At 36.3% G+C, this 16966-nt stretch overlaps 1 protein-coding gene and 1 non-coding gene across 2 annotated transcripts in view; one reads left to right on the top strand and one right to left on the bottom strand.

The window, feature by feature from the left end:
- LOC113618560 (testis-specific Y-encoded protein 1-like) overlaps positions 1-16756 on the bottom strand; it is a 40344-nt gene extending 23588 nt beyond the window's left edge. The window contains 1 exon segment of the mRNA XM_027102774.1: positions 16616-16756. Coding sequence (XP_026958575.1) covers positions 16616-16756 — 141 coding nt within the window.
- LOC113618616 (U6 spliceosomal RNA) lies at positions 14126-14232 on the top strand. Its single transcript, XR_003432052.1, has one exon. It is a non-coding gene; the product is annotated as a U6 spliceosomal RNA (small nuclear RNA).
- Positions 16757-16966: the final 210 nt, after the last annotated feature.

The raw sequence follows: 16966 nt of genomic DNA, 5'->3' as shown, positions 1-16966 counted from the left end.
TGTTCATTGAGCATTACATACAGTAGCCAAAATATGGAAGCAACCTAAGTGTCCATCAATAGATGAATGGTGCCTATCATACAGATGAATGCGCACGTGTGTGTGTGTGTGTGTGTGTGTGTGTGTGTATGTGTCTACACAGAGTGGAATATTATTCAGCCATAAGAAAGAATGAAATTTTGCCATTTATGACAACACGGATAGAGCTAAAGGGTATTATGCTAGGTGAAATAAGTCAGACAGACAAAGATAAATACTGTATGATTTCACTTATATGTAGAATCTAAAAAACAAATGAACAAACATAACCAAACAGAAACAGAGTAATAGACACAGAGAACAAACAGATGGTTACCACAGGGGAGGGGGTGGAGGGAGGAGAGAAATAGGTGAGGGAGATTAAGAGGTACAAACTTTCAGTTACAAAATAAATGATTCACAGGGAAAAAGTGTACAGTGTTGGAAACACCGCCAATAATTATATAATATCTTGGTATGATGACAGAAGATAACTAGACTTTACCATAGTGATCATGATCATACCTGTTGAAATGTATAGAAATATCGAATCACTATGCTGTGTAATAGGAACTAACATAGTGTTGTAGGTCAATTATACTTCAAAAACAAACAAACATAGAAAAAGAGATCAGATTTGTGGCTACCAGAGCTGGAGCTGGGTGGGTGGGAATGTGGGGGGAAGGGGAATTAGATGAAGGCAGTCAAAAGATACAAAATTCCAGTTAAAAGATAAATAAGTACTAGGGAGTAATGTATAATATGATAAAGATAATTAACACTGCTGTACATTGTAAATGAAAATTATTAAGAGAATAAATCTTAAGAGTTCTCACCACAAGGAAATAAAAATTTTTGTATTGCTTTAATGTATCTACATGAGATGAGGGATGTTCACTAAACCTATTGTGGTAATTATTTCATAATGTATGTATAAGTCAAACCATTATGCTGTATGCCTTAAACTTATACGGTGCTGTATGTAATTATATCTCAATAAAACTGGGGAAAAAAAGACATGTATTTTGTAACTATGAATGGTGATGGATGTTACCTAGACTTATTGTGGTGATAATTTTGCAATACAGTCGTCCTTGGGTATCCTGGGGACTGGTTCCAGGAACTCTGTGGATTGCAAAATCCAGGAATGTTCAAGTCCCTTACATAAAATGGCATAGTATTTGCATATAACCTACACACATCTTCCTGTATACTTTAAATCACCTATAGGTTACTTATAATACATAATACAATGTAAATGCTCTATAAATAACTGAAAATACATAAATTGTTGGCAGAGTGTGGCAAATTCAAGTTTTGCTTTTTGAAAATTTCTGGAATGTTTTTTCAAATATTTTCGTTACTCAGAAATGTGGAACCCGTGGATATGGACACTAGACTGTATATACAAATATCAAACAATTATGCTATACACCTGAAACTAATATAATGTTATATGTCAATTATATCTAAGTTTTTTTAAAAATTAGAAAAATGAAAAGACATACATTTTGAAGAGGAGAGAAAGAACTTACAGACTTTGTAAATACCCTAAGAAAAAGGAAGGAAGAAAGAAGTTCTCTTATCTACAACAGGAAGAATTAGGCCTCTTATTTTTAATTTGTATTTGTCCTTAGAGGTACACTATTCCAATGTTTAATTTGCATCAGACTTGTTTTGGCCAGATTCCTTTTCCTCTAGATGCTTGGATTTTCACTTCCTAACTTTGCTTCCTCCACTTCCCTGCCAGCAAACTCATTTCTCCATTCATTAATACATTCTTCCTTTAAATACCTTGCTATGTCATTCAATCAGGTTACAAGTAGCCAGGGGAGCCATTTGCCTCTTTGAGACAAATTTGCTTATTGCTGCTTAATACATTGATTTCAAAGTTTGGCTCTTAAAGCAAACTCATTTCCCCTTCTTCCAAGTTTTTGAGAGGCACTCTTTGTAGCTCTACATAGAAAATGTAACAACCAGAGTTTACCTGGAGTAGTATTCCCGGAGCAGGCGCTCAGCAACTATTGCTGATTGATTGAGAAACCTCGTTAACTGAAAGGCTGGCATTGCTTTCATTCCAGTTCAACTGGTTTCTGTATTAAGCTGGGGACTAACAATTACAGGAATGGTTTCCATTTCCCTTTGCTGTTAAAGAAACCCGCAGAATTAAGCAATCAGTGACATTATCAAAACAATGACCATATCTAAAATGGAAACATTCCAATTGGCTTGTGAATCATTTATTCAACCTCTTGAGATTTACCTCTGCTTGTATAATCACTTTGTTGTGAAAATCTAGAATAGAAAAAAATCTTGAGGTTGAACTAGGACTAGTGACTTATTCCTCTTTTCTTTTCCAATTTGTACATCCAGCTACTTTAACATGTTCATTGCTGTGGGTTCTGTTATTGCCTTTGGCACTGTGAGGCATACTCAAATTAACATGAAACCTTTGCCTTAGTTCCCTTAGGGCTTGATTTGTCCAAAATTACCTTCGGAGGCAGCTCTGCTGATCCATGTCCAATGATTTAATAAGGAACAATCACCATTCTTAAGAGTAAGAAACTTTCAGCTGCTGAGTTAGTCGTGCTTCTTGCTTCTGAGGCATCTTCCTCCAAATAAGATCATTTATTTTGGATACCATGGGAAACAAAGAGAAATTAAACTGCTATCCTTAAACAGCTCCTAAATTTGTAACCAAATGTCATATTTCTGCTAGATATTCTAGTAAGGCAGCTTCTATAAGACCACTATCAACTGCACTTATGGATTTAGAAATGAGAGCCAGTTCGCTCTTTTTTTATGTCAAGATTTCATATGCTCCACCAGATAATAAATAACAATTCTTAAAAAGCCAAACCCCTCAATATTATTTCTGCATTTTTATAAACTTTCCCTCATTCGGTGTATATTTGCTGAGATTCAAATTGTAAGGACAACTGGCCCGAGGCAGGGGAACACAATCAGATTCACAGGTTGCATCAGACCGAAACTCTCCGGACCACCCAGTTCCAGAAACTGACCTGGAGACTTTCCGGACCACCCAGTTCCAGGAACTGACCTGGGGACTCTGAACCCAGCCCAGCCTTCCCGCCTTTCGAGGGGCGGGACTAACGGTCCCCCAGGATACCCGAAAAGACCACCAAATAAGGAATACCCTGCGCCCTCCCAGATTCACCACACCCCTTTCCCTTCTTCCCCTATAAAATCTTGCCCAATCCTCGCCCGGGTGCGACTTCTCTGGCCCCTTTCTCTCGGACCAGTGAACCTCGCCTGGGAGCGCTCCCTAATAAAGCTCACTTGAAGCTTTCCTCTGTTTCGCGGTGCCGTTTATTAAGATCCGACCTTACACAAATGTGGCAGAGATGTTTCACAGGGAACATAGCGTTCCCTTTTTGGAGATTACAAAAGGTCATGGTCTCAAAGTGGAAAAGACAAAGGTCTCATAAAATCCAAGGGACCTGAGAATGGATCCATGTCTACCAATTATCAGATCTGTGAGTTTACGTATGTTATTAATCTCTTTGAGCCCTAATCTCATCATTTCGTCATACATATATTTTACCTGGTGGTCACTACATACAACACTTCAATATGGTTTATAATAGAATGTTACAGAAAACATACAAAACAGCTGTCACATATAGCAGATGTTCAATAAAGGATAGTGATTATTATCTTTCTATCCAGGGTTCTATAGCATCCTGTTTAGGGTTCACTGAAAGAATGACAATTATGATTCGTTTGGCACTATTCTCCTGGACTCAAATGCGTGATTTCTGTACCTCGTGTTAGTGCAACACGTTTTAATGATGAGCTCTAATCTATTCCTAACACACCATCCTTTTCCTGCAAAAGCATCCGAATCATGTGTTAGTCAGATCAGAGAAACAATCCCAACAAAATATGTAACCAGACTTCCATAAAACATTTTCATTATATATTTGTCATTAGATAGTGCAGCTCTGTTTTCACTCAAACCCTAATACCAGACAATAAGATTATTCCCATGGCATATCTGAATAATTGGGAAGCATGACATACTAAAAATGCCAATTTCTTAAACAGAAAAAGGAAAAATGAGGTTTTTCTAATCAAGAATCTTGAGAGATAAAGAAACATAGAATTTTGGTAGTGATAGAGCTTTTGATACTTTAGAGCTCATCTTATTCAATTCTTTCTCTCCCTGCCCTTCCCCCACATTTTTAGAACAAGAAAACTCATGTCCATAGATATTAAATAATTATTTTATTTTAAAAAAATTTTTGGCTGTGTTGGGTCTTTGTTGTTACGCGCAGGCTTTCTCTAGTTGCGGTGAGCAGGGGCTACTCTTCTTTGCAGTGCACGGACTTCTCATTGTGGTGGCTTCTCTTGTTGCAGAGCATGGGCTCTAGGCGCATGGGCTTCAGTATTTGTGGCACGTGGGCTCAGTAGTTGTGGCACACAAGCTTAGTTGCTTCGCAGCATGCGGAATCTTCCCGGACCAGGGATCGAACCCGTGTCCCCTGCATTGCAGGCAGATTCTTAACCACTGTGCCACCAGGGAAGTCCCGATATTAAATAATTTTGTTGTGATATTGCAAGACCAAATCTAAGATTTTTGACACTTTATCATGGTGGCCATTTTCTTCATTGTATTTGCATACAGAGCTTCAAGTGGAAGAGATAAGAATTAGCAAATTTTCAAAACTTCCAATTCTCATTCCCATTTTTCCATGCTTATATAGATTTTTGAAAATAAAACATGTGGTGACTATTTGCTGCTTTTCCCTGCTCAAAAGGTATGACCTTTCTTCTGGTAACAATAAATTTTTCCCGGGGGCATCCATTCCACCCCTACTCTTGGTTCATGTGATGAGATGGACCAAATCCCCTCAATAAAAGTTAAATGTGTGAAATAATGAAATAAACTGTACTTTACTAACCAGCAATGCATCTATACATTATAAAAATAGCAATACATAGATGGAGAAGGTATATTATTTATGCTGTCTAAAGATAATTTGGGGTGTCTATATGTATTTTTGGCCTCAAGTTTCCCAAAGATTCCCAGCTGCAGTGCCAAACAAATGGTAGCTATTCTCAAGATACTAAAAAGCAGCAGAAGGCATTTTGCAGAGCATTTTGCACAGAAGTAAACAATAAGGACTGGAAGGAGTAAGATGGAACCTTGGGATCCCCTAGTGTCCTCTTGTACTATCATGTTCATTAGAATTAATGGAACACTACAGCATATCCATCCAGGCAGGATCATCACATGTTCACTACTCTAATGAATGAAGTTTGGTTCTCCTTGCCAGTCAAAAAGTGTTAATGAGCTGAGGTGGCTGAGGACAAAGGAAATACTGAATGAATAGTGTGGAAGGATGGAAGTTATACCAACTATGGTCTAGTGATTATTTGTAGAAATGAAAATGGTGTTTAAAGTATTAATCAAGTTTTATTTCCCCCACTTCGTCTAGTATTTTATATAGGGCTTGTGGCTGGTGGTTATTCTTAGAATTTAGCTGATAAATTATAGAATATCAAATCAGCATTGTAACTATGCATGGTGATGGATACTAGCTAGACTTATTGTGTTGTTCATTATGCAATATATACAAATATAAAATTATGTTGTATACCTGAAACTAATATGTTATACGTTAATCTTAATTTAAAAAAATTTAAAAAACAAAACCAGCATTGTGAGTAATCCAGGGGAGAAGAGCATGTGGCCTAGGAATATATAAATTGGAGTTGGATGCAGTAACTGATGAAATTTATGGATCATTCCTTTTAAGGGAGTGTAGGGGAGAAAGAATTTTCCTCTACCCTTAAAAGGCTCTTTTGGCTGGTCTAATAATCAATTGACATGAGACAGATTTAACAGGAAAAAAAAACAAATTTTATTTTATTTCAAGACAGAAGAGTTAAATGAGGGATGTATGCTATCCTGAGTCAAGGAATGGGAAAAGGGCCTAGGGTTTCAAAGGGGAGGAAGGCAATTCACAGGACCATAAGAAGAGCCGATGTATAGTAATCTGATGTTTGCCCTGAAAGACAGATGGGTCACTCAGATAAAATTTATCTCTGGTAATAATTCTCATTCCGGGAAAGACCCCCAATTTAAATTCTTCTAGGTAGTTAAGGAAGGAACAGAAGTTTCGCTTGAGCCCACGGGGTCTCAGGTGCCTTTAGCTCAAAATATTCCACATGCTAATGTGGCACTTTGTGGGGAGGCTCATTCTGAACCCCTTTAGGGAGCAAATGAACACATTTTATTTTGCTTTGCCTTTACTGAAGCAGCATTCTTCTGCTGGGGTGAGAGAATTAATATTTGGAAGCTTAGCATGCTGTTGGTGGGCAATCAAAGGATGGGATTTAGAGGATATTCATCAGATGGAGCTGTCCAACATCTCTGAACATTCTTCTTACTTTTCGGTAATTTTCAACATTGTAAATTAAGCCCTCCCAAGAAGCAAGTAAAGTCACATAGCCAGATTTACTTTCATCTAGGGTACAGGCATGTGGTATACAAGTCTAGATTGAAGATATTTTCCACGGTTTTCCGGCTTCCAGGATAATTGTCATTCCTTTTTGAGATAATTTTTCTTTCTCTTGCTGCTTAAATTTTGAGTTTATGTGTATGTGTGGTGTGTTGGTATTTTGTGTTTCACTACACTTTAGTGTGTATTGGTTTTTATTTATCCTCATTTGGATTTCTTGTGATTCTTCAAACTGAACATTCTAGTTTTTCATCAGTTTTAGTAAATGATTAACCGTTACCTTTTCCAATATTAGTTCTCCCTGATTCTCTCCATTCTCTCCTTCTGGAATACTATTTTTTATATATTAGCACGTGTCATTCTACCTTCTGCATCTTTTAATCCCTCATCTTTTTCTTCTGATTTTATCAACATTTCTTTGGATCTGTCTTCCAGTTATCACATTATTCCTCATTTCTGTTTAATTAGCTACTTAGTCCTTCCATTCAGGTTTGCTAATGTAAATATGATTGGATTATTACATTTTAAAAATACACAAATCATGAGTGGCTTAATGTGTTTTCACAAATTGAACACACCCACTTACCCTGCACATTACCAGCACCTCAGGAGGCCTCTTTATGCCCCATCCAGCCCCTCTTCCCATTCTAAGGGCAACCAATATCCTGACTTAATAGAATTGGTTAGTTTTGTCTGTTGTTTGACTTTCTATGAATAGGATCTTAGTATATGTTCTTTTGGTTATGGCCTTTCTTTCAACAGTATATTTGTGCTGTTGCATGAAATTGTAGTTTGATCACTGTCATTGCTCTGTAGTGTTCCTTTTAAAAAAATATACCACAATTTATTTATCAATTTTACTGCAAATAGACTATATTTATCCAGTTTAGGGCTATTAAAACAGCATTGCTATGCATGTCCTTGTATATGTTCTTCATATTAACATTTAAAACATTGTGGGAACACATCTAGGAATAGAAGCTTGATAACGTGTGTGTAAATTCCACGTTAGTAGGTATTGCTAATTTTTCAAATTGATAATATCAATGTAAATGTCTACTGCAGTGTATGACAGTTCCAATTGTTCCACATCCTCGTCATCTTTGTCTGTTCTTTTCATGTTGACATTTTCATGGAGTTGGTAGTGCAATAAAATTGAACACATTTTTATACATTTATTAGCCATTTTGATTTCCTCTTTTTGTAATGCCTGTTTCAGGTTATGGCTCAATATTTTCTTGGGTTTTTTTTTTTTTATGGATTTGCTTGAGTTCCTAAATATCTTGGATACAAGCCCCTGACAGTTATATAAACTGCAAATATCATTTCCCAGTAATGTTTTCATATCCTATAATGGTGTCTTCTGATGATCACAAGTTCTTAATTTTAAAGCAGTCCAACAAATCCATTTTTAATTGCTACTGCTCTTTGTGTCCTGTACAACAAATAGTTGCCTATCCCAAAATATTTACTAAAAATACTGTCTACTATTTTTTTCTATTTGCTTTATTTATTTACCTTTCACATTTGCCCTTGACAAATCTCAATTTTTGTATAGTGTATGAAGTAGGGAGTCAAGGTCCTTCAAAAAATTTATACAGATATCCAATTACTGCAGAACCACTTCCTGAAAAGCTGTTCATTTCCCACGGAATTGCTGTGGTGCCTTGGCTATTTGATTCCCTTGTTCCATTTATTTGTCCTTGCACTAATGCCACAGTTTTAATTATTGTGGCATGATAATAAATGTTGAAATATTATAGTTTAAGTCCTCCAAATTTGTTTTTCTTCAAGTTTGTTTTGTCTATTCAAGTTTCTTTGAATTTTTATATAACTCTTAGGAGCGTCTTGCCAGTTTACACTCTGACAAACACTCACACACCTTTCTGGATTTTTGGTTGGGATTGCATTGAAACCATGGTTGATTTGGGGATAATTGATGTCCTAAAAATATTAAGGCTCCCAACCTATAAACGTGGTGAATGCTATATTTAATTACTTGATTTTTCTTAATAAAGTTTTGAAATTTTCATTGTAGAGGATTTTCGTATTTTCTATTAGATTTACTTTTAGGTATTTGATGCTGTTGCAAATGATGTTCATTTAATATTTTACTTTCTACTGATTTATTGCCAGTATACAGAAAAAACTTGATTTTTGTGTATTAACCTTGTTAATCCTGCAATTTTGCCAAACCCATTTATTAGTTCTAATAGTTTTCCTGTATATTTTTTCTGGATTAAAAAAATATACACACACATGTCACACGCAAATAAAGTTTTGCTTCCTCTTTTTTGATCTTTGTACCTTTTATTTCTTTTACTTGTCTTGTTACACATGCCAGGACCTCTAGTACAATGTTGAATAGACGTGGTGAGAGTGGGCATTTGAATCTTATTCCTGGCTTCAGGGTGAAAGCATTTACTCTTTCATCAAGTACAATGTTAGCTATGGGTTTTTCATAGACAACCATTATAAGCTTAAGAACATTCCTTTCTAGTCCCAGTATGCTAACAGCTTTTTAAAATCATGAGTAGGTATTGAATTTTATCAGATACCTTTTTGACACCTCTTAAAATGATCATCTTTTCTCCTTCATTCTGTTAATGTAGAAAATTACACTGATTAATTTTTAATGTTTACCCAACTTTGCACTCCTGGGATAAACCCCAGTTAGTTATGATGCCTTATTCTTCTCATATATGCCTATATTTGATTTAACAAATTTTTAAAAGGATTTTTGCATCTAGAGAGTGGTCAGTAGTTTCTCTTTCTTGTAATATCTATGTTGGCATAAAGTGAAATGGGAAGTATTTACTCTTCTTCTACTCTTTTAAAAAGTTTATCTATAATCGGTGACTCCCCTGGCAGTCCAGTGGTTAAGAATCCATGCTTCCACTGCAGGGGGCACGGGTTTGATCCCTGGTTGGGGAACTAAGATCCTGCATACCGCAGTGTGGCTACCCCCCCCCCAAAAAAAAAAGCATAAAAAGCTCTTAGAATAAAATTGGCATTATTTCTTACCTAAATGTATGGAAATTTTCTCTGGTGAAGCTTTTGAAGAATGTGCTTTTCTTTGTTTTATAAAAATAATTAAAAAATTGATTCAATTTCTTCAATAGATTTAGGAGTATTTAATTTTTTCTGTTCTTTTTTAAACAAATAATTGCATATATTTAAGGAATACAATGGATGTTTTGATATATGCATACATTGTGAAATGATTACCACAATCAAGCCAATTAACATATCCATCACCTCACATAGTTACCATTTATTTTTGACTTTCTGGTCTTCATTTTGGTACTGTTGAAATACAATGTGTTTGAACAAAAATATTACCAACTGAATTTTTCATTTTTGTTCAACTGAAACATACAAAATTTCTTCTAAATTCACAAACTAAATTATATTTAGGGCTAAACAAAGCTAATTAAAAGACTTTTTAGTAGGACATAGGCTGCCAAAATAGCAAATTTCCCCTGAATTTGTTCATTCATCTGTTGAGTGGTTCCTATGATTTCTCTATAGTGCTTTCATTCATTTTGAAAGTATTTTTAGACTGTGTATTTGGCATAAACATAAAATTTAGAAGTAACATAAAATTTACTTTTACCATATTTACTTGTTATTAAGCCATTTTCTTTCTGTTTCAAACCGACTCTTTTATATTCTGCCTTATCTTACTAGGGCTGGGACTCTGCAAATCACGTTTCTGTTTTGCCAGTTGTCTCCCTGTTAGACTTTGACAATGGAGAACTCTAAAGAAAGACTGGAGGCCTGGAGAAGGAAAAAGGGACATGTTCTTTCCTGTTTTGCTTCCTGTGACTGTCAACATCATATGAGCAATGATTTTTCACCTGGGCAGTAGGTACAGTAGCAGTTGGTTCTAGTTTCCACTTCTCCTCCCAAAATTTAAAAAACCTATCTCATTTTGCCTTCTCAGAGACCAGCACCAGTTGGCTGGTATCCTTTCCTCACATATCTGAGTCCCAGCTTCCTGACACCTATCCTCTAGGATTTTGAGTTACAAGCCCCAGCCAGGCAATCTGTCCTCAAACTACTATTTCTTCTAGTATTCCCACTCTTTTCTCTTTACTATCCCAGCCCTAGGGATGGTAGATTCCTCTACCATACTTCAATGTTCTCTCTTTTGTCTTTTCAGCTCTCCAGTATCTAAATCAACTCTATTACATTCTCTTGTTAAAATAGTTGGTGTGATTTCTATTTTTTCTTAAGTGATAGACCATTTCTTAATCTATGCTTTTTCTTTGCAAATAACAGAAACTTACTTAAACTGGTTAAGAACAAAACAGACCATATAGGTTTCTCCTGGAATCCTGGGACAGGAAGTACAATCAGGCCTGGTCAGCTTTAGAAAACAGCCTGAAACTAAGATTAGTCCTTTTGGACTTCCCTGGTGGCACAGTGGTTGAGAGTCCGCCTGCCGATGCAGGGGACATGGGTTCGTGCCCCGGTCCGGGAAGATCCCACATGCTGTGGAACTGCTGGGCCCGTGAGCCATGGTCGCTGAACCTGCGTGTCCGGAGCCTGTGCTCCGCAACGGGAGAGGCCACAACAGTGAGAGGCCCGCATACCGGACCAAAAAAAAAAAAAAAAAAAGATTAGTCCTTTTTGTCTTTCTAAAGGTACTCTATGGTCTCCCATCTTCTCTACTCTTTCTAGCTCTCTCAGTAAACCTATTTTCTCTACCTTTGGCTCTGGGATCAGTATGAATTCCAGTTCCAGAAGAGGAAGAGACCCTGAGTGGCTTTGTTTGCACAAATGTACTCACTTCGTACCACCAGCATTAGCCATTATAAATACAGCTATGGGCTCTACCACTGAGGTGAAGAAAAATATTTGTCAGAGATGAGGACATTGTGCTGAGTGTATGGCTCGAAGAGTTTCTAATACATTTTCTGATTTTCCTTCATTAGAAAGGATCACCGCTTAAGGAGATTTTCTTTTTTTGGATGATATACTTAAGGCATATTCCATTTATATATAATAATTATTAGATTACTTTAAAAAACTTTAAGTACATATTCACTGAACAAATTTATAAATATAGATGAACCAACGTAAAAAATATAGATATTACACAAATTCCCACCACATAGGTATGTAATTTGGGGAATATATTTACATGCACTGATATTTATATTCTTTTCAAAAAATGGGTTTTCACATAAGCAATAATTTTAAATAATTTTATGTCAATAAACATGTTTCTAGAACATCATTTTAAAAGGTTAGCCAATAATTTAAGAAACACAGTTACTTCCTTCACCCAGATTATTGGACACGTACAGCCTTTAATTATACAGTTAATTTTTGCAGATACATTATTTTCTCAGAACAACTTTTTAGCAGAGGTATTTCTGACTTGATAAACATGTATTTCAAGATATTTGGTATGTATTTTTTAATTGCCAGAAAGTTTGTGTACCTCTCATCCAACTGCCAAGAAGGCTGTATCAATTAACGTTGCCTCCATCAATGTAAGGGATTACCTGTTTTTTTCTCGGTACAATCGTTGGTACCAACTTTTAAAGTATGACAAATTGAGAGGTAAAACCCTCTGATATCACATTATTATTTTAATGTACACTTTAGTTTCAAATATTTATTGGAAGATTTTTAACATTTGTTGGTCATGTGTGTGTGGAGGTTGTTCCCTTTCTATAGAGTTGTTCTTACATTTGTAACAGTTGAAAAGAGTTTATTAAACTTCCATTTTAGGTTTTAGTGTTTGATTCTTGGACCTATAAACTTCTTAAGTTCATATGTAAGTACCACTGAAGTTTAAGCTAATATCTCTGCCTCATCTCAATCTCTTATTTTATATAAAAAAAAAAGTCTATCACTGAAATAAGTATTCATTAACCTATCAGGAATTGTATATTAAACTGCTCTAATTTGGTCAAAAGTTAAAATAGTTTTTAAATAAATAGCACTAAAAATAATAAATCCATGAAAAGAGTAATTATTTATAAAACTTACCTACTTAAGATTCAATGAACTATGTATATTTACTAAGTTGATTACAAGATGTGTTAGTGAATGATAATGACTTAAAACATTATTTATTCCAAGTATCACATCTGAATTTTAATAGGAGATTAAGGGACATGAAATGTTTTAATTTTAAAAGAGTGGAAAGTTCAGTAAGTAAGGAATATTTGGGGTGCTTATATATTCTCCACAGTTTAAATGATATCAGCAGTTATTCACCAACCTCACGGGCCGATGACAATTTAGTAAGGAACTGCCTAAACTACAGACATAGAAGATGAAAACAAACATGAGCAAAAGCAAAGTAAAATTCTATAGAACATGAAATAACAGATTAACCTTACAGTTAAAAGAATTCAAAATGCAAGGGAAACATTTAATCTCATGCAATTACTGGAAGAGTATTACAAAGTTATAATTCACAGTTTGTACTCATTGGATTCTCATATTTAGATTCACATCACATGATCTCCTGTAATTTGCAATGCTTTTACCATTTCCCAAGTACATATGGGTGGGAAGACATGAATGATAAAATTTTTTTTTTAAGTATTCTAGACTTCTTAGGAAAAAATCACCCTGAAACATTCGGATTCTCTTTTGTTATGTATCTTTCAATTCTGTGTTGTGGGAAACAGCAGAAGAATTACACATATTAATGTTTAATATGTAAAACTTATCCTGATACTACTTGAAAGGAAGAACTCTGGGTCTGTAGTGTCAAAGGCTCTGATTTATTTCTTACAGGGATCTGAGTAGTCTAATGAAACAACCTCAGAACTCAATGACAATGAAAGAAGTCTGGGAAGGCCTGAGGCTGGTATTGATTCCAGGGAGACAGGTGATGTGACAATATAACACAGGGAGCAAAGCACATTGCTCCATTAGGGAGGAATCTGTATGAGTTAAGTATATGTTCAATGGTGACGTCAGCGTCATCGCTAATAGGACGTCCTTTGTCGTATCCCCCATCCTAACAACAACAACTTGACATCAATCCACAGGCAAAAGTGCCTTTGTCTACACATTCAGCAGTGGCCTGTGACCTGGCTCCAGCCTCTCTCGGTTGCAGCCTGGGAGTCCCGGGAGAACAGTGCCTTAGACAATCACCTACGGATGAGAGAGCCTTTTTTTTCCAGGTTTCCAGTGGAGAAGTTCAGCACACCACTGGAGCCAAACAATACAAGTCAGGATGCATTACAGAGGTTAAGAGGAACTTTACCTGTGTCACCTACCCCCACCCCCCGCCAAAAAAAAGTGGCACAGCTTAGTGCCAAGCGGGAATTTTCTGGCCTGTGATTTCTCCCATGAGGGAAAGTGAGTGCATGAGTCAGAACTTAGCTTCCCCCCCTGTGTGCGATGTTGCCAAAGAGGCACATTTCTCTCTCGTTCCCTACAGAGTACTGAGTCAGGAGCTGCAGGACTAGGGGGAAGAGGGAGGCGAAGAGAGAGGACTCGAAGAGGGCAGTAAAGGGACTCGGGTCCTACTAAATGCATCACAGACTCCACCAAGAACCCCACCCATGAGGCACTGGGATGCCTCATCCACGGATCCCGCAACTGGCCCATGAGCACTCTCAGTGCTTATTAAAGAAAATGTGGTGCTCACTTCGGCAGCACATGTACTAAAACTGGAACAATACAGAGAAGATTAGCATGGCCCCTGCGCAAGGATGACACACAAATTCGTGAAGCGTTCCATATTTTAGGCTCAAGAGGGAGGGGACATGGGGATATATGTATACGTATGTATAGCTGATTCACTTCGTTATACAGCAGAAACTAACATAACAATGTAAAGTAATTATACTCCAATAAAGATGTTAAAAAAAATGTGGTTTACATTTTATTTACTATCTGCATGGTTTGAAGTAACATATTTATGGGACATTTATATTACCATGTGATGTTCACCAGTTGCCATTACTTTCAATAAACAACTCAGAAATAATTAAGTTAGTTCCTAAATTTCTAATTTGACTACTATGGACTCAGAGGACTAATGTTTAATGAACACTTATAATACGTAGAAGATTTCCTGGGTTTGTGAGAATCTAAATATGTGTAAGTGTTGTCCTCTGCCTTCAAGTTGTTACTTAAAATAGAAGACTAAAACCAAGATTAGAAAAAAACTAAAATCATGTATTATAAAGTCCAAGATTCAAAACAAATACTCTGATATCTTAATATGGAAACAGATACTAAATTATTTTTACTTAAAAGATTAGACATTTCCCCACATTTAATTTTAGTTCAACATATAGTAAAAAATATAGCTGTAAGAACACCTTTCTTACACATCTTTTGCACATCAGTGATTCTCTCTCCATGCTTTACTGGCCTAAAGATGGATTAAAAGAGTTTCCCTAAAGTGCTTTGATTTGGAGTAACCTCATTGATTGTTTCCTTCCTGACACTACTTTGTGAAATTAGATTGGGACACGCTTTTCCCTGAAGAGCTCTACATCCACAAATGTTTCTGATTACATGAAATCATTCAGAGTGTGAAGGGTCATCATGTAGAGAAAAGTGGCCGGCTAGTCCCTATTGCCATAATGACAGAATAAGAGAATATGAGTTTAAACTGAAAGAGAAGAAGGGATTTGGCTTGCTTGTGGGGAAGGTTTTATTATTTAAATCCTCTGTCTTAGAGTAGCATGGATCTCCTGTTAATAATAAAAGCCAAGAGCTGCTTGAAACTTACTATGTGTCAGGCACTGTCCAAAGTCCTTTACCTGTGTTAACTCATTGACTATTTGCAGCAGTCCTATGAAACAGATATTGTTATTATCTCTGCTTAACAGATAGAGAAGAGTTAGTTAGGATTATAAACTTGGGGGGGGGGGAAGAGAGAGAGAAAAATATGACCTATGCTCTCAACCACTCTGTTTTTGGGTCCTTTGTGCTGTCTTAGCTCTTAACTGACCCTAGCTTCTTTCATGCTTAGCCTTTCTGATCTATTTTCCAGAGCCCATCTTCCCATTCTTGCTGACAGACACTGCTTCTCCAAAACCTATATGCTGAATTATGTAGTTTTAATTAAATCTTCCATAATATTTTAGAAGTATTACCCATTTAATCTTTTCAGGAGAGTTACATGTAGGGGAGAGATCACCTCTATTGCTTCCTAACAAATGATTCATAAGTTTTACATTGCTACCTAGCAGCAAAATTTCCCACTGATGCTTTATAAACACTTACCTATTAAACCTAGAAGAAATCAATTAAAAAATATTTCAAAGAAAGCTTGGTAATGGAAATATCTAACAATCAATATAAGAAGACAAATGATTATGTTTAAGTTCTCTATTAAAGAAATGGTCTATTCTTGTTTGGCAAAGTTTTTTTCCTAAAATCTCACACAACCTAATACTGAGGGCTTAGACAAGCTTAGTTAAATGAACTTAATTTCTCATTAAAGATTATGGTGTGCCACCTCTCAATATGCACCCTCATTTCCAGCTATCATTTAGTTGTGTTTTGCATTATTTTCCCTGTTACCATCTGTCACTGGGCTACAATCTCATCAAGTTTCCAAGTCCAGCTGGTGTAGTCTTCTAATGGCTCCCATTCTAATGGCGTCTAACAGTGTAGAGGTGGTGCTGATGATTGCGAATTACGGCCACTTTGCACAGAATCATTTCTGACACAGATTTTTTTCTAATATTGATGTGACAGGTAACATCTAAAACCCTTTTTGTTTTTCCTCTTAGGAGCTCTCTTCTCATTCTATGGGTATCTTGGCCCTATTCTGAAATGTTACACTTTAAAAGAAACTTAGTGCACGATTATATGACCAGATTAAACTCTGAATAACTTCAAGTGACTCTGGACAAAGCAAAGCACACTAAGAATACATCTATTCCTGGGTTTTCTCTATATGGAATTCCTCAAAGCGTGATCCTCTACTATCTTCATCAGAAACACTGACAGTGTTTTTAAAAAATGGACGTACTGGTCTCCCTCTAGATCTATCCAGCCAAAACACCTAGGCACTGTGGATTGACATCTACATTTTAAATAAACATCACAGGTTAATATTACAAACTCATGTTTGAGAACCAACGTTTTGTTATTTAGATAGCACCTACCTCCAGAAGCAGTGATACCAGAGAGGAATAGTAGACAAGTACAGCTTTCAGACCCTTTGTAAGGAAATGAGCATCTAAGACACCATGGTTTATTCCAGGTGCATAAAATGAAATAGACACAGCACCCAGGGATCCAGCCATGGTTAGGTGCCCTGCATAATGTAAATTTATATGGTATGGACATAACGGTATGTCATCTGCTACTGAGATAGCTCGGTGCAAAATTCAGCCCAATTGGGGTGTTCCATATTGGATAGTCTCACTAATGGGTGGCTGCCCCAATAGTAGGTGGGTTTCTAGGCCTCGATCTGAAATATCCTGGGTGAAAATGGGCCTTTGTTCTGGTTCTTC

Source organism: Aethalodelphis obliquidens, unplaced genomic scaffold, assembly GCF_003676395.1.
Source record: "Aethalodelphis obliquidens isolate GAN/ISIS:26980383/991018 unplaced genomic scaffold, ASM367639v1 scaffold5, whole genome shotgun sequence".
Lineage (NCBI taxonomy): Eukaryota > Metazoa > Chordata > Mammalia > Artiodactyla > Delphinidae > Aethalodelphis > Aethalodelphis obliquidens.
The sequence above is the reverse complement of the archived record's forward strand: the minus strand, read 5'-3'. Positions and strand labels throughout refer to the sequence as shown.